This window comes from Panthera tigris, chromosome A2, assembly GCF_018350195.1.
Source record: "Panthera tigris isolate Pti1 chromosome A2, P.tigris_Pti1_mat1.1, whole genome shotgun sequence".
Classification (NCBI taxonomy): Eukaryota; Metazoa; Chordata; class Mammalia; order Carnivora; family Felidae; genus Panthera; species Panthera tigris.
Genome location: NC_056661.1, coordinates 83,311 through 101,106, shown reverse-complemented (window position 1 = coordinate 101,106; position 17,796 = coordinate 83,311). Strand labels below are relative to the sequence as shown.

The 17,796-nt window shown below is 56.3% G+C and overlaps 1 protein-coding gene and 1 non-coding gene across 3 annotated transcripts; both read left to right on the top strand.

Moving 5' to 3' along the window:
* Positions 1 to 5,425: 5,425 nt before the first annotated feature.
* Positions 5,426 to 5,615, top strand: LOC122236839. The gene has a single exon (XR_006215086.1). It is a non-coding gene; the product is annotated as a U2 spliceosomal RNA (small nuclear RNA).
* An 828-nt stretch (positions 5,616 to 6,443) lies between these two features.
* Positions 6,444 to 17,796, top strand: THEG (theg spermatid protein). Of its 2 annotated transcripts, XM_007075726.2 has the most exons (8): positions 6,444 to 6,799; positions 7,770 to 7,889; positions 8,180 to 8,251; positions 8,677 to 8,738; positions 9,660 to 9,729; positions 10,663 to 10,780; positions 13,872 to 14,031; positions 17,236 to 17,796. In XM_007075726.2, exons 1-8 carry the CDS (start codon positions 6,501 to 6,503, stop codon positions 17,472 to 17,474), a joined length of 1,140 nt encoding a protein of 379 aa, XP_007075788.2. In that variant the 5' UTR covers positions 6,444 to 6,500; the 3' UTR covers positions 17,475 to 17,796. The 2 variants fall into 2 exon arrangements, with proteins under 2 accessions (XP_007075788.2, XP_007075789.2); XM_007075727.2 differs by lacking the exon at positions 8,180 to 8,251.

The following is a 17,796-nucleotide window of genomic DNA, read 5'->3' as shown; positions in this document are numbered from 1 at the left end:
CCATTTCAATAAGCCATAGACCTGCTGGGTCTTTGTCGCAGCCATGAAGCTATGTTTCATCTGTGACGACAGACAGGCTGTCCTCACTGGGGTCAGAGATGTCAAAGCCACGACAACTGTCTTCCTCAGGGTCAAAGCTTCTTAAACATGAGTGAAGGATGCTTTTCTATTTCGGATGAGAGCAGACAGCATGAACTTCACCCTGCTGGTCAGACTCCCTGCAGCAGGCCTCACCCACGTGTCAGTCCTGACATGGGGGCTGTCCTGCCCCAGGGGCCACGGGGCCCTGTCTGGGGTCACATCTGGGGCTCTCCTGGCACCAGGTAGGTGGGGCCAGGGCCAGGAATGCTGGGGAAACCCTGTTTTGTAAAACGTGCAGCAGGCTGGGAGGCCCTAGGCCGCCTCCTCCAGGGCCCTTCAGACCAGCAAATCCCAAGCGGACCCCAATCTCCGATCCTGCAGGCACCACCTCGGTGGGGGGTAGGTGGGTAGGGCTCATGGGCTACCTTCCCCAGGACCCCTAGTGCGGACTCACTGCCTGATCACTTACCCCTCCCATTTGGGGAGGTCTTAATTTAGTCTTAGGTGAGGGTGGGGTAAGGAAGCTTTGGCCGGGGTGGTGGTAGGCAGGGTTCAGACGGTTCAGAGGTGGGGGTCGTGGGAGGCGTCAGGAGGCTGTATTAGTCCCCCCGGAACATCCTTCCATGATGTGATGGATACTTCATGGTCCGACCGCCCGGAGGGAGGAAGGCATCACATCCCTCGGCTTTTGCTAGGAAACCAGCGTGAGGTCAGTGGTGACACCTGGGGGGTGGCACTCAGCAGTGGGCGCTTAGCGTGTTGGGGTCGGCTGGCCGCGCTGACCCCGCTGTGTCCCACATGTCCTCATCCTCCAGCAGGCTCACCCAGGCACGTTTTCAATGGCAAGCGGAGACGGCGAGGGTAGGAACAGGCACAGCCACCCACGTCTTCCACCTTCTGTTTGCCAAAGTCAGCCATCAGAGGAAGAACTTCAGAGTCACCTGACAAAGGGCACGAGCAGAGGGCGGGTGAGGCCTCGGGGCCTCTGTATAAATGATTTCCCTCCATCACAAAGTTTTGGGAAACATGACTAGTTTAATAATAATGATAGGATTTTAAGCAGGCTCCATGCCCAACGTGCGGCCCAGCACGGGGCCTGAACTCACGACCCTGAGATCAAGACCTGAGCTGAGACCAAGAGTCAGACACGCTCAACGGACTGAGCCACCCAGGCGCCCCTAGTTACTGTAACGAAATACGATCCTACCACACACCAAAGGATTTAGGATTTCAGGGTCACTGCGGCTTCCTTGAACAGAGCAGAGCAAGCGACCTGGAGAGCAGGTCACTGGTCCCTCTGCACTCGGCCCGCCCCCCGCCCGCTCCGCGCTGTAGAAAAAACTCGACACCTCGGAGAACCCCTGCCCTGTCTCTTCCACCAGTGGGAGATCTGGGGGAACCCTAGAGGGAGAAGCCGGGTGTCTGTCCCTCTCCCTTTCTTCTGGCTTTAGGTGGTGTCCCCGCTGTGGCTCCAGCTCTCTGGACAGGCCCACCGAGGTCCCAGCTGCCATCAGGTGACTTCTGCTGCAGCCCCTAGCAGTGGTGGCAGTAGTGGCTCCTTGATGTGGCTCCTGTTTAAATTGTCACCCCATCCCCTGTGTGGCTTCTCGGATCTGTGGGAACAGATGCTCCCCTGGAGCCTTCTGAGGGAGCCAGCTCTTCCCACACCCTGACTTTAGTGCAGTGAGACCGAGTTGACTTCTGACCCCAGAACTGTAAGAGAATAAATGTGCTTTGTTTGAAACCACTGCCTTTGGGGCAATTTGTTAGAGCAGCCGCAGGAGACTCTAGATGCCTCCAGGTGCCGGGTTTGGGGGGGGGGGGCCAGCAGAAACACGTCACTCCGCCCTATACAGCTTGTGCTCCGGCCATCCCTACGTCCCCAAAGCCTGTGTTGGGAACTGCCACCGGGAAGCCCACAGTCTGGGGACACATGTTCCCACTGAGCAGGAGGGATTTTGGGGGAGGGGCCTGGAGGACAACACACAGCTTTTGAGTCCCTATCACTCTTGAGTCGCTGTCATGATTTTGGTCGACCCACGCGTACTCTTGTAGCCTGATGTATTTCTTTAGGTCAGCACATTGACCCATTTCCTGAGTGAATTTGTACGAAAAAGAGTGTACCGTGTCTGTAAATGGGAAACCAGCACAACTTTCCATAAAAGGAAAGAAGCTGTGAAAGTCGTGGCTGAAAGTTTGATGAGAGGAAACAGTATCTGAGTAGTCTTCAAGTATTTCTCAAAAGATGCTTATTAACTTCGAGGGGGAGAACATGGCACTGTATTGTGGAGAAACCTGGACAGACCACCTGAGTCAAAGGAGGGAGGTTAGCGTCCGCAGCGATGGGATGTGTTGTTGGCTCTGCTCGCCTTCGGACAGCACCCGCTGAGGGATTCTTGCCAAAATGCACATCCCTTCACCGATCATGAGAACATACTAGAGAAACCCAGACAGTGTGACATAACTGGCCCAAACCTTCAAAACTGTTTAGGTCACGAAACAGAGTGAAGGGTTGTCAGAGGACAGGGTACCGAAGAGGCTCATAGGTGTGATGCCTCGCTTGGACTGACTCTGGAGGGGAAGAAACAGTGGGAAAGGACATTATGGGACTGTCTCTCAAATTTGGGGAAGAATTCTTGATGAACTAAGGGGTTGTATCAATGCTATGTTCACCCTGATTTTGATAACCTGCTGTGGTTATGCAAGAGAACATCCTCGTTCTTAGAAATACGTGCGGAGTCTTCAAGTCTTGGTGGGGGGGCGGGGGGGGGGGTGAAGGGGCGTGATGCTTGCAACTGTCTTCAAATGTTCAGGGAATGATAAAGCAATGTGTCGACATGTTAACAGTTGGTGAATCCGGGTGAAAAGTCCATGGCGGTTCTCAGTACACGCTTGCAACTTTTCTAGACAGTTATTTTGAAACAATCACAGAACAAAACCAGAAACAAGGTGTGTAAACAAACAGCAGTGCAAACAAAATAAGGTTCTTAAATTCCAGCTTTTTTGGGTCTCCCTCCCTGCCCCCAGACGTGGGCCTGCTCTCTTTTGGTTAAAAAGGATTAATAAAACTGAGCAAGTCAAACTTTGGTTAGCTGCAAGCTGAGATTTTCCTCTAGAGGTACCCAGAAGGATTGTAATTCAGCAAAAAGGGGAGTGATTTATCACCGCCATATTTGATGGTACTGAACTCTGGACCTTTATCTCACTTACAGGCACCTTGAAGATACCAGTCTGTGTCCCTGCTTTAGGAAATATTCTGTGGAAGGTGGGAGCCACAGAAGGTTGCCGTGTGAGGGAAGAGCATAGCTGTGGCTGGTCTTCAGGGAGACTGCTTTAGCCCGAGGAAGCTACCCGGTTCATCTGTAGTCTTAGGGCATCCCCCATCACCACTGCATTTTGCAAGTGTGGTCCTAGCTGGGGGCACCACCGGAGGCAGCCGCCGTGTGTGCGAGTCCAGCGCAGACTTGGGCGGTGACTTTGTCTCCCTGAGCACGTTTCTTCCCGGAGGAAAGTGGGGGCGGGGAATAAGAGCTGAGGAGTGGGGCGGGGCCTCGGGGCGGTGAGGGCGCCCGATCGGCCCGGCTCCCGGGGAGCCCGACATGCCCTTGAGACGGGCGACCTCTGGTGGCCACGCCGCGTCACTGCCGCGTCTCCCTGCGAAGGGCCGCCGCGCACCTGCACCGCCCCCCCTCCCCACGCCACCCCCGCCTTCCCTCCCGCCACCGCGGGGTCCAGGCAGGGTCCCGGGCTCTGGCCTGCATTGCGCCCCGCAGGCACGGCGGGGTGAGTAGCTGTGTCTTCTCTCTGCAGGCTTAGTTTGAAGTCACTTAAAACCAGGTGGAGGGAGTTTAGGGAACAGTACTGGTCATGCCACCGCTCCTTCGTTTCTTTCCTCCCTCCTCGTCCCCCCGCCCTGGCCTGTGTTCGGAATCCGAGTAAGTAAGCGTCCTGTGTCCCTCCTGAGATGCCATCGCTACTAGTCCGGTGTGACCCTGTCTTACGTCTCACTTCTTGTTTGGCTGCCCGCTGGGGCGCTCGCTCCTGCCTCACATAACGAGCACCCATGAGCTCGACTCAGAACCCCAGAATAGGGAGGGAAGGACTCAGCCACCTGCCCCCCACGACCCCGCCAGCACCGCCCTCAGGTCTCCTTGTGGGCACACGGGTGCCTGCAGGCCGCTCCTTCCGTTCCGCCTGCTTCTCCTGACGCACGGCCGTGCTCCCCGGGTGCTGCTCGTGCTCCCGCTGCCGGGCCCTCCTCCGCTTCCCCGGTGAGCCGGCTCCTGGGCTGCCCTCCGCTTCTCCCCATTGTGAGCGGTGCTGCCGGGCCGCCGCGGTCGGCTCTCCCAGTGCCCAGCTGGGTGTCGCCAGATGCACCTTTATGACTCCATGCCAGATCGTTCTCCACAGTTGGGCCGCGTCCCTGTGTGTAAAAGAGGTCGTTCTGTCCGAGGTCTTACGGCCAGTCTTCGGTTTTGCCGGCTGGATGGATGTGAACTGTGACCTCACCGGTTTTCCCTTCATTTCCCTGCTTGTTTGTGACACCGCGTGTCGTGTCTTCGTGTCTCCTGTGAAATGTCTCCTCCTGTCTGCTTCCTATTTTACACTTGGTTTATGCTTTTTCTTACGCATTGCCTCTCGAACCCTGAAATCGTTTCGAGTGGATTTTTGTGTGTGGAGTGAGCTGGGTGTGGTAGGAAGCACAGTAGCCTCAAAGATGCCGGGAACACAGTGTCCTGTGTAGCCAAAGGGACCGTACGATGTGGTTGAGGCTGCAGACCCTGCGCTGGGCTACCCGGGAGGGGCCTCATTGGATCACGTGGGTCCTTAGGCACTGAGGCCCTTTCTCGGCCGACTCCAGACACGTGAGGGGCAGGAGAGGGGCAGGCCTCGCTGCTGGCTAGAAATGGAAGGAGGGCCCTGGTGCCTCTTGGGAGCCGGGACTGCCCTCGGCTGACAGCCATGGGAAGTGGGGACCCCAGGCCTACCGCCACAAGGGGCGGGGAGCGGACCCTCCCTGGCAGGCTGCAGCCTGTTCTCCATTCGAAACATCCGCATATCCAGAGATTACCACCCTGCCTTCAGCCCTTTGGCTGTGAACTTTCTTGCTTTTCCGCATATTTGGGCAGCAGAAGTGGACTGTCCAGCCCTTCCCTCAGGGCCGGTGGAGCTCTGGCCTCTTCGGCGCCCTCTCCTTGACCTCGTGTGTGCGCCTGGCTCTGGAGACCCTGCTCCCCCCGTGAGCTCGAACGGATGCCTGGCCTTCCCAGTATGGACTTGAATTCACGCGAAGCAGGTTTAATGAGCTGTCTCTAGAAGGAAAGTGGACTTAACAAGGATTTTTATCGCTTCTCAGCCTTTTGGCTAAGATCAATTGTAGCATCTGTTCTTATCAGTTTAACATGTGACACGTCCTCTATCGGAGGACAACATATTAAATGGAGTTTTGGAGCCGGAGATATAGAATAGGAACTTGCTCTGTCCACCCCGCACATCGACCTGGGATTGCAGAACCTCGGGCGGATGGGGGGGGGGGGGCAGACGGCAGCGTGGGAGGTCTCGTGCAGGGGCATAGCATTCCTGGTGTGAGTGCCTAGGGACTACCCTCCACGTGGGACCGCACGTTTCTCCCGTCCTGGGCCCACAGGCCTGTGTGCCTGCACCGTCAGGATCAGCCACACCACACTCCATCCACCACAGGAAAGCCCCCCCTGCCACACCCTCGTACCTCTGTCTTTTCTCTGTGTCATATGCCTGCCCCCCAAAAAGAAGAGAAATAAATTTTATTACTTAAACAATTTTTTAAATGTTTATTTATTTTTGAGAGAGAGAGAGAGAGAGAGAGAGAGAGAGAATGAGCGGGGGAGGGGCAGAGAGAGAGGGAGACACAGAATCAGAAGCAGGCTCCAGGCTCTGAGCTGTCTGCACAGAGCCTGACCCAGGGCTCGAACCCACAAACTGCAAGATCATGACCTAAGCTAAATAAAGCCAGCCGCTCAACCGACTGAGGCACCCAGGCACCCCCTATGTGTCCTTTCAAGAGAGAGGAATCCATTCCTCGAAGCCCCCTGCAGATTCCCCCTCGGGTCTCATTCCTAAGCCAGTCCTGGGAAGGTACAGCCACCCGCACTGGCCCCTTGAACTGAGCACAACCGGGGCCTCTTACTAAGAAGAAATGTGGGATAGGGTCAGGTCCTACTCCTGGTTCAGCCAGGAAAAGACAGAGAGAGGGGCTAAGCAGCCCCCTGGCAGGACCTGGTGGGAGAGCCCCATGGGGAGGGGCAGACCTGTTGGGAATGGAACGTGGACCCCGAGAATGCGAATGCGGGCGGGCCATTCTCCTGTTGCCCGGTGACCGCGACCACAGACACACTTGGGTGTTGGGGAGCAAGGCTGCAGGACTGGGGAGGACCCAGTACATGGGGGACCGCCGGCGAAGTCTGTCCCACAGCCACCACAGCTCGGAGGCCGAAGGCGGGCCCGACTGGGGACAGGACGATGATGCCCTCGGCGTGCAGGGCACAGTGTTCAGGAGTCCAGGGACCAAGGACACCACGTGCCTGGATGACGAGGAGTTGAGTTTTGAAGACCGAGAAGCGGAGACCCTCCCAGAGGAGGTGACTGGGGGAGAACCGCCTGGCCCCCGGGCCCCCGAGGAGGCCCTCGAGCCGCTGGAGAGGGTTCTGGAGAAAGATGCCGAGGGCATACCTGAGATGAGGTGGGCACTACGGAGTGGGGCTTGTGGCAGGGGCAGGGGCAGTGGGGGGAGGGCAGCAGCCCCAGCGAGGCCCCAGGTGCCCCCGCTGTGGGCGGGAGGACTGGGGGACAGCCGCTCACCGGCCTCTGAGGCAGGAGCCAGTGAACACAGCCCTGTCCAGGTGGAGGGCGGGTTGGGGTTGGAGACCTTCCCCGAGTTGAGGAGTCAGGGGTGGAGACTCCGTCAGAGAGGAAGGCAAGTGGGAGGGTCTCCCCGCGCAGCTCAGAAGCTGAAACCATTCCAAGTCCCCGCCAGCTCGGGTACAGCGGCAACTGGTGGCCTGCGAACCTGCGGGGGGCTGGTTTCTGGCAAGTTGTGTGTCCTGGAAAGAAGCGGGTGCTCCCTCGCACGTGCGGGGGGCTCTGCGCTGTGGGCCTCCCGCCTGCCCTTCACCGGCCCTGGCCAGCCTCAGACGGTTCCAGCGGGAGCGCCCGTGGGCCAGCACCGGTGGACTCCATGTGCGCTCCCCGTGGCCCCCCTGGAACCCTGCACAGCCCCCACGCCCCCATGTAGCTTGTGTGATAAACACACACCCAGACCTGTGGTGTGGCGGGCGGTGGCCGGGGACACCTGCCGTGGGAAAAAAGGCGCAGGCCGGTGGGAGGGGCCTCGGTGGGGCTTCCGGCCAGGGGCAGCACCCAGCGAAGGGACAGGCGGGCGTCTGAGCCCCCAACATCCTATTCCTCCCGCTCCCTGGGTTTCCAGGGGTCTGGCACACAGTAGGCACTTAATGCATGCTCACGAGATTTAGGGAGCCGGGAGCAGGTCTCCTGCCTTTTCACAGAGGCGGTGACCTGGCCGGGGTTGCACACCTGGCTGGGGGGAGCTAGGACTTCACCCAGGTGTCTGCGATGCCAGACGCGCCCCTAGACAGGCCAGGAGCCTCACTGGGCACAGCCCCCGACCCGCTCACCACGCCCCTCTCCCCAAGCCGGCTGTCCATCACCCAGAGGCTCCCCAGTGCTGCCTCAGCCAGAGGGATGAGGAGGAGGAGGAAGCGGGTCTTTGAGCTGGCAAAGCCCAAGACCAACTGGCAAGTCCTAAAAGACAGGTGAGGCCTGTGGGAAGCCTCACTGGAGGCAGGGGTGGGGGTCCACGAGGAGGAGGGCAGCTCCTGGCGGTCCCCCCCCACCGCCCCCGTGTTCACCCCCTGGGCTGCCCTTCCCGACTGCTCTCTGTCACTCACATGATGACCTGGGGGCAGGTGCAGAGGGAGGTGAGAAGTCAGGGTTCCAGAGGGTTAGGACTGGGGTGGCCTCTGGGAACTGCCTGAGGACAGTGAGGCCTTTGAGCGGATGGAGCCGCAGAGCAAAGGCAGGGGCTTGGGCCGTCTCATCACAGGATGGGGTGCTGCTGTAAGGGCTATGCCTGGGTGTCCCCGTGCAAGAGGAACTTGCAGTTCTGTGTCTACTGGTGAGTCTCAGGGAGCCTCTCCATCTCCTGCCACGGGGGGATCTGCCCTCCTCTCCAGGGGCAAGAACTGGGGGAAAGGGCCCTCCGATGGGGGGCTTCCTCACCCCAAGGGCCGTTCCCAACCACCCTGGTGCTCTGGACGCCAGCCCACCCAGCTGAGGAGTGGGTCTGCTGCTGTGATAGGGCCCCTGGGCTCCGCCCTTAGCTGTGCCTTTTTCTTTTCCCGCCTCCCCTTTCTCTGAACACCAGCCCTGCTCAAAATAAACCACATTTCCCACGGGCCTCTCTGACCTGCCCCTTTCCACATCCTCTCAACTTGTCCTCCTCCAACTTCCTTCCTCCTCCAACCACCCTGCCTGTGCCCCATTGTCTGTGTCCTGTGCCCTGGCTTGCTTCGCTCTGAGCCACGCCTCGGTGTATTCCAGGCCTTCTGTGTACTGGACAGAGAGGTTTCTTGAAGACACCACCCTCACTGTCACGGTGCCAGGTAGGCTGAGCCCACCCACCACCCCCACTTCTCCATCAGGGGTCACCTAGCTCAGGGGTCGGCCAGAGGTAGCCCTTGTCCCAGCTCTGGTGCTTGGCCACCCTGTCTGACATGCTGCCCCTGGTCTCCTGGGGCTGGGTCACCCCCATTCCACTCCAACCCATGCCTCGTTCCAACTGAGGAGATCTTGGGGCTTCCCTAGCCCTAACCTCAGGACAGAACTCCCTGCTGCTCCTCCCTCGTCGGCCATCCCCCTTCCCCCAGGTGTGTCATCTCTGGCCTCAGTCCCCTGAGGAGCCAGAGCCTCAGGAGGCTGGTCCTGGGGTGAGGGAGTGTGGGGCAGACTCTTTAGGAGGCATCCAAATTTGCACTACAGCCAAAATGGGGATTAATACTAAATTTATTAAAAGACTCTTTGCCTTCCCTTCTGCAATGGTCTCTATAGTTTTTGAGAGAAATGGATTCCTTCAAATAAAATATTTCAAGAAATCTCTTCCTGGAGAGAATAAGGCAAGTTCTCTCTTGGGGGTTTAGAATCTTTCTCGCAGTGAATACGAAGCCCCTGTAAACCCTACGCTTGTACTAACTGCAGACCAAAATCCACTTTCCCAGCCAGTGGGTTGTTGGAGCCACACTGAGTTCTGTTGAGGAACTGATGATGGGTCTGAGCTCCCATTCCAGCCCTGTGGCTCCCATCCTGTGTGTCCTGAGTAAGGGGCTTCAGGCCCTGAGACCATTGTCCCCAGGATGGGGGCAGCAAAAGTCACTCCTCTGCAAGGTAACTGGTGCTCAGCTCTCTAGGCGCTCAGTGCTGTACATTGTGCCCTTTGCCGTAGCCAGTGGAACGCTGGATTCAGCAAGAAGGAAACCCCTGAGGGTGGCAGGTTTTTAAGTTGGGGCCGTTTCTCCCATTTTGCATAGCGGTGACGCGCCGAGTGGAGGAGCTAGCTCGACCTAAAAGGTTCTACTCGGAGTATTTCAACAACAACAGGTAAGGGAAGGAAGGCAGAGTGGGGCAGAAAACCTCCCCTTTTCCTCGACAAGCCGTAGTATGGGGAGAGTCCAGGTCCTAGGAGTAGCTGACCTGACTTCAAACAGGGCTGGGCTATCCCCAGCTGGAGGCCCATGGCAGGTTCTCGACCCCTGAGGCACAGCTATGCACCTGTGGGATGGGTGGAGGTGGGGAGCATCCACAAAAGGTACTTGGTGCAGTGTCAGACCTAGCAAGTGCTCAGTGAATGTTACTCATCGCCATTATGGATTTTTTTGGCCCCCCAAAGCTAGGAATCCTAAGACATTATTTTATGTGCAACTTTTAACACAACTCCTTCTTATCACTCAGAACTTTAATTTTGTTCAAAGTGATCTTTAGAGTTATTTAGATACAGATTTTTAATTACCTACTTTTATGCACGTTAAAGGGAAAATAATAATGGAAATAAATTAGCTGAAACGCGTCTGAATGTTTTGAATCACTTTTTGACTCAGATGTTGACAAGTTCCACACACTATTTTTTTTAACATTTATTTATTTTTGAGAGAGAGAGAGAGAGAGAGAGAGAGAGAGAGGGAGGAGCAGGGAGAGGAAGACACAGAATCGGAAGCAGGCTCCAGGCTCTGAGCCATTAGGCCAGAGCCCGACGCGGGGCTCGAACTCACGGACCGCGAGATCGTGACCTGAGCTGAAGTCGGACGCTTAACCGACTGAGCCACCCAGGCGCCCAGGGTAGCTCTATCCTTGAGAACACTCGGGCCTTCTTTTGGGGATTGTCTAATGAATCCCCTCCTGGAGGTGTTTTCAAAACCCTCCGCGGCCCCCGGGGGCTGTCCCTTATTCCCCAAGTCAGAGATGGGCTGAGAAGAGGTGACAGAAGCACAGACATGCCCCTGGCCGGCTGCTGTCTCAAACGTGGATGTCCCTTAGGAGCACCTCCGTCTGGCCCGTTCCTCGCCCTACTCTGGAATACCAAGCTTCCAGTCGCCTGAGGGAACTGGCCACCCCGAGGGTCCGGAATAACATTTGGAGCATAAACATGTCTGAGGTAGGTGCCTTGCTATCCTCTGGAGCGCCCCCCTCAACCGGGGGCCGGAGGTCCGCGGCAGAAGGGACACACAGACTCCAGAGCGGCCTGCTTGTCACCGCGCTGGTGAACACGCAGGATTCACAGGTGTCTGCTCAGGACAGAGCTTCGTTTCGCCTGAAGCCTGCGCGGGGGCACCTTCCCTGCCCACGCGGGCCCGAGGTGGGGCCCAGGCCCTCGGCTCACACGCGGGCATCTCAGAGGGCCTGGAGCGGTTCGGTCCGTTCCGAACCAGACGCTGGTCTGCTGCCCGCTCAGGCCGGACACGTGACCCCCATTCCCCCGCCTCCCCTTCTCCCCGGTGCCGGGAATGGGCCGCAGGCTCGTGGCCGCCCTCGCGGCTCCGCTAACGTCTCCGAGATCCTGGCGCCTGCTAGCAGTTCATGCCTTCTTAGTTGCCGAGTCCTGTTTCGTCCCACGGATGGCCACAACTTTATTCCCTCGCCCACTGAAGAGGTCTGGGCTGTCTCCCGGTTGGGGCTGTCACCAATAAAGCTGCCTTGGAGCTGGTATCTCACTGTGGTTTTAACGTGCGTCAAAGAACGTGTTGATGGATTTTTTCACGTGGTTATTTTCTGGACAGCCCCCCGCCCTTCAAAAATATTTAAAAGTAAATCCAGACATCATACCATTGTAAGCACTCCAGGATGTACTTCTAACTGACAGCCATAATAACAGTGATCACACTAAAAACTTTAACAATAATACTTTAATATCAGAATACTCAGTCTGTGTTCACTTTTTCAGTGGTCCCCAAAAAGGCCTTTTATGGTCAACTTGGTTGAACCAGGATCCGAAGGAGGGCACTGTCCTCTTGACCGGTCCCACCCACCTCCTACCCAGAGACGCATCTGCTGTTTTCTGGGCTCCTGCCCTGACACCTCCTCCCTTCTGTGCACCTGACCCTGGCACGGTCCGGTCCCTGGGAGAGGCCACATCCCCGGGCCGAGGAGTGAAGGCTCAACAAGGCTTGGTGCTCCCTGACCTCCCTCCCTCATGCTCCTGCCTTGCCGGGCTCCATTGCAGGGTCCCTCAACAACCCTCCGGGCCTGTACCCACTCGGGTCCCGCTACTTGGAACACCTCTGCCGTCTACGTGTGGCCCCTGTGTACTCAATGAACTCAATGAACTCTCCTCCAACCCTCCCGTTTCCGACCAGTCTGGTGGGAACCCCACCTTCAGCCTGCTTCCCAGCCCCTAGCATAGTCTCTGGATGGACCCTTGATCCTTCCATCAGACTGTGAGCAGCCTGAGGACAGAGACTGCACCTTTCTTGCTTATTGTGGCAGCATTCCTGAGCCTGTCTTACCCTGTGCGGGGCACAGAGTGGTAATCAGTGTTCGCTGAAGGCATGGATAGGTGAAAGTTTACCTGCCTGCCCACCTCTCCAGGCAGGACTGCCATTGGGCCCGTGTCTACTTCAGCAGTCAGGCCTGGGCTATGTCAGTTGTGGGGGAAGAATGGAGGCAGGGAGAGGCAGGGAGTGGGGAGGAGGGAGGCAATAGAGGGTTGAATGGGACATAACATTGTAGACACCAAGATGTCTTTGATAGGAGTAGCATCTGTGATTTTTCAAGTAGGACAATTTTAAGAGGAAAGGGACTCAAATTTCAGACTGACCCCTGGAGGTCATTTCAGCCAACCCCTGCTTCCAAGCAGGTTCCTGCTAAAACTGTACTGTGCAGAGAGCTTTCGTATGACACGAGACATTAAAACACAGCGCCACCGATCACAAGCATTCCTGGACCTACTCCAACACTTCGACAGGTTTATTTCAGACCTACGCCTCCTCTATAAGGAGTAAAACATCCCAACAACTACCCTTGCTTCCTCCTCCCTCTCCAGAGGTGGCAGGAGTGGCCAGCTCATCTTCCCCTTTTGTCACAGCCAGACACATTCAGAATGTTATTTTTCCCACCCTTTGATTCATTTGCGGGCAGACTGTTTGCACATGTGCAGGAGCCAGCTGGTGGGCTAGTGGTAAGGAAAGAGGGGGGGCGGAGCAGGACATGTACTAAAGAGAGCGCAGCCTGGGAAGAGCGTGTCTTGTATGCACTTTTTTGGGGGTGGGGGCAGACAATGATTAGCCTTGAGATGACAGAGCTCAGTCTAGGCACTGCGTTTGTGTAGGCTGATGCACAGTAGCCAAGCCGACAATTGTGATTGTGTCTGGATTCTCTGGAAAACACTAAGAAGTTATCTATGGAGGAAGTGGGTCAAGTTTCTCAGTGAAACGTCTGCCAGGGTTTCCCCCTCCATCATCCCCATTCTTTCCAGCTCTGCCTCATACCCATAATTTTAAACTTTATTATTATAGACCCATAAACTATAATCGTAGCCATATACATACACAGCATCTTAACTTTCTTGCTTTCCTCTCAATATTTGTTTTCTAGAACACTGCATGCGATTCATATAGAAACACTACTTAACATGCTGGATTGCACCCTACCATACGAGTATAGAATAATCGATTTACCCAGTCCCCTACTGGTAGACAACCTGGCTGCTTCCAACTGTTTGCCATGATATTCAAGCTGCGGTGAATATCACTCATTCCCTTGTGCTTCGGTGTAGGGCTTCTCTATATGGTGGTCTTCAACAGTGCACATGTTCAACCTGAGAAGGACAAATGCTCCCCAAAGTGTTTGTACTAATTTACTGTCCTACCAGCCATGCATGAGGATTTCTCTCCTCCCATATTCTTGCCAGGGCATGATAATTTTTTAGACTTTTTAATTTTTTCCGAGTCTGCTTGCATAAAGTAATATTTTGTGGTTTTAATTTATATTTCCCTGGTCAAGGAGATGATTATTCACCATTTAGGGTTACTCTCCTACATGATTAGCCCAGTCATATAAATCATAAAAACCCATAGTGATTTTTGGGTTATTGATTTAGAGGAACTCTTTATATATGATAGCTACTAATCCTTTGCTGAACTTCCCAATCTTTTTTTTTTTTTTTTTTAGAACACTAAAGGGGTCTTTCTGATCCAGGGGCCTATGAGGAATCGTGGGCTGTTTTGCTCTTCCCTTGTAATTGTTTCCAGGTGTCCCAAGTATCCAAGGCAGCCCAGATGGCCATCCCCAGCACAAGGATCCTACGACTGGCAAAGCCCAGGGCCCCAGCCACCCTGTTGGAAGAGTGGGACCCCATGCCAAAACCCAAGCCGCACGTGTCAGACTACAATCGCCTCCTTCACTTGGCCAGTAAGTAGTTCTGCTGGGGCTTGCCTCCTTGTCAGGCTCTTGTGTCCTTCCCCACTGGCCACAGGCCATGGGGTGGGGGTGGGGGGGTCAGTCAGTAGACCTGGGCTACAGGCCTGCTTCTTCTAGATTTGCCCTTCCCCCTTTGCTTCATCTTCTCCCCAGACTGCACACCAGCTGTCCAGACACCTGTAGACCATTCACAGTGTGGCCCATACAGGCTCCCCTGGGGGCTGGCAGAGGGGACCACTCCCCAGGAGCAGAACTGAGAGGGCTTGTGGCCTGACTGGGTCTCCTGGCAAGGGCAAGTGGGTGCAGGAGAGCAAGGTGGGGTGCAAGGCCAGACGCCAACCCAAGAGCCAGGCTGAGGTCCAAGGGAAGCTTTAAGGTGGCACCTACCTGATTCTTCCCCTTTCCTCTAAAACACATGAGGTACCCGGCCCCCCAACCACACAGGAGCGGTAGAGAACTGGACCCCACACCAAAGATAATCCAGTTTTGTGTGTTTCTGGGTGTGCACACACAGATCCGCAAAGTTGTGTGGCCACATGTATGTGCATGCCTGCGTGCACCCTTCCAGATGCTCTCCCTGCCCGGCGTTTCTATGACACCGTCCACGTCCAAGGCAAGGAGGACTCCTGTGGGCTGTGCCTTCTGAGCTATGGAGGCCCCTAGCTGCCTCCACCCCCACAACCCTTGTGGGCCCACCGTGCGTCCCTGGACCAGACCAGGACTGCCCTGATCCTGGGCGCCACCCCTGCCTGTTTCAGATTCTGTCCTTCTCTGCTCATGACCCACTCAGGGGACCTGCCTCTCTCGGTGTGGCCCACAGGACCTTGCGATCTGTGCCCTGGCTTCCTCCACCTGACTCCATTCTGCTTGCGCCTCCCCAGTGGCCCTTCCTACAGCCTGGCAGGCGCTCCCCAGATGCCCCTCTGCCTCCCACAGGGCTTGGCTCCTCTCTGCCCCCTTGGTGAGGGCCCTCACTGCCCTGTCTCAGTCCACAAGCTAGCCCACCTCTGGGGACCACTTGTTCAGCACCCGTCACCTTCTAACAGACCTTCCAGTATATTTCTGCATCTGTTATGTGCCAGGCCAACAGTGTCAGAGGCCCTTAGTCACCAGAGAGCCCGATTGGCCACTTTGGTTCACTCTGTTCTATCATTTTCCTGGTTTTCTAGTTCCCTTTTTTTTTTTTTGTTATTGATTTAGAGCAGCTCTTTATATAAGATAATCACCAACCCTTTGTTGAGCATATGGCAACATAACCTTTTCCTGGTCTCTCTTCTTTTAACTGTGCTTATGGGATCTTTTGTTTGCCCATCCATTTATCCATTCTCTTAATATTCATGAAAAGACCAGTTAAGTGAATGTACACGTGAGAACACGTACCACTGTGTCAGGCCACATTGTCTTTCTGTCCCTGTCACACACCCGCATCTGGGATATAAACATACATGTGTGTGTTGTGTGTTTGCAAGGAGGGTATGAGGCTGAGTTTTTCACGCTGCAGACTCGCGTCCACTAATGGCTGTGACCAGCACTTGAAGGGGAGAGACAGTGCACGTGAAGCTAGACAGGTGTGGGCACAGTCCATGGCCGCTTTGCTTCTCCGTGTGTGTCCGTGGTGTATTGTATGGAAGCACGCTCTGTCACCACCGTTAAGTTGTCCCGGGCAGAGTCGGAAAGTCTAGATGGCACGATGGTGGTCGTGCTCCTAGATTCTCAGAGGAGTTCAAAGAAGCCTGGGTCTGGGCATGGTCCTCTTAGCCCTGAGGGGCGCTGAGGCCCTTCTGCTCGGCCCCTTCCCTTTGGACAGGTCGCTTCTTGGGTCACCTGCCCGGCACATCTGTGTCCAACCCTGGTGACCTTGCCCCGCCAGGCCCCCCGTGGACTTGTGCCTGCCTGGTGGGAGGGACCCCACTGAGCTGGGGTTGCTCCGCCGAGAGGGCGGACGGCCCGTTTCCATTCTCACGGAGGCCCTGGGCCAAGCGGGTATGGAAAGGAGGCAACCCCAGGGTCCTGAAGCTCGCACAGACCGAAGGCTAAGACAGTGACCACCGGTGACCACTTCTCTTCTAGTCCCCAGACAGCCCACGTGCTGCAGGAAGGGGTGGTGGGGAGGAGGTGAGGAGGGGCAGACCAGCAGGAGGGGTTTCCACGGCCGCCGGGGGTGAGAAGAAGGAGCCTGGCTGAGCCACAGGCCTCCGCGCGTGAGAGCCGTGAGTCCTCAACCGCAGCCGCTGGCCGTGTGTGGCTACTTCGGTGAAATTGAAATCAACCTATCAGTTGATCTAAATTAGTTGATTGATTTCATTAAAACTGAATCAACTAAAGCTGCAGCCCAAATCAGGCATTCTGTACTCACACGTGGCTGGTGGGAGCCACGTTGCCCAGTGCAGAAAGCTGCGTTTCTTGAGAGGGCCCGGCAGGAGCCCAGAGGATCAGGGCAGTCTCAGCCAGGAGGCTGGTGCCGAGTCCCCAGGGGGCCCTGTCCTGGGGAGCTGCCCTCCATCCCCCCACCAGGCGTGCAGCACCAGCCAGGGAGAGGAGATGCCTCTCACACCCGTCTGCCTCAGAGGCTGAGGCATCAGAGCAGGGAGGGGAGGAGGTGAAGGGGCCGGCCAGGCACCCCCCTCACCCTCGGCCACTAGCCTCCCTTCTTTGGCTGGCCTCTCTGTGTGCCCCTGTCTGGGACCTGTGGCCACTTGAAATATTTTTTCTCTTTTCAATTCACCCTTTTGAAGCGTACAATTCAACATACCTCAGTAAAAAAATAAAATAAAGCATACGTTTAAATAATTTTTAGTACATTCACAGGGTTGTGCATCAATTACCACAATCAATTTTAGAATTTTCATCTCCCTAAAGAGAAACCCCGTCCCTATGAGAGGTTACACCCCCTCCCCAGCCCCCGGCCCCCACGAGCCCCCTTCCCGTCGGTGGATGAGCCTGTTCTGGATGTTTCACACATGTGGACTCACACCCCGTGTGGCCTCTCGTGTCTGGTTCCCTCCCTGAGTGTCGTGTGTCCAGGGTCTGTCCGCAGGGCGGCGGGGGTGGGCGCCTCGCTCCGCTCTGGCTGAGTGGTGGTCCAGCAGGCGGATGGGCCATGTCGTATGTATCCGTTTTGGACTTGGGAGCTCTGACCTCCACATGTCTGAAGTCTCAGTGCCTGACTCGGTCCCTCTCTCCTGCCCTCTCCAGTGCCCAAGGCCCAGTCGGACCAGTGTGTTCCTGACCGAGATCCACGCTGGGAGGTGCTGGACGTCACCAAGAAGGCAGTGGCCAGTCCCCGGATCATCTCCCTGGCCAAGCCCAAAGTGCGCAAAGACCTCAACGAGGGCTATGACCCCTACCACATTTCCCCCGCGTCTCTGGTGGCTCAGGCATCCCCTCGCTTGTACGAGCTGGCCACCCCCAAGAGCATCACCAAAAGAGTGTGAGCGACCCAGGCCTGGCCTCTGAGATCCCATTCCCAGTAAACACCCAACTGCACCCTAACCTTGTGTGTCGTCGGCTCTGAGTGTTTTGGCCCGAAGGCGGGAGGCAGGCTGGTGGCCAAATCGAGGACAAGGAGGAAAATGATAATGTTCATGCTTACATTCAGCCTGGGATTTGTGCGGCCCTGTTAGCTTCCAGATCGCGCTCTCCTGCCCTCTGCGCTTCTCAGGTGCCCACTTCCCTCCCTCGTTCCCTCTGAGTCTCCTGGGTGTCCCCATGCACCTCAAACTCAGTGACCCTATAATAAAATCAGCTGAGGCCTAT

What these genes read in the sequence shown, in the direction of transcription:
- THEG (XM_007075726.2), top strand. Translation starts at nt 6,501, where the DNA reads ATGGGGGACCGCCGGCGAAGTCTGTCCCACAGCCACCACAGCTCGGAG. An exon ending in TGGCAAGTCCTAAAAGACAG is followed by an intron (nt 7,890 to 8,179) that starts GTGAGGCCTGTG and finishes GTCTCATCACAG; the next exon opens with GATGGGGTGCTGCTGTAAGG. An exon ending in GAGTATTTCAACAACAACAG is followed by an intron (nt 9,730 to 10,662) that starts GTAAGGGAAGGA and finishes GATGTCCCTTAG; the next exon opens with GAGCACCTCCGTCTGGCCCG.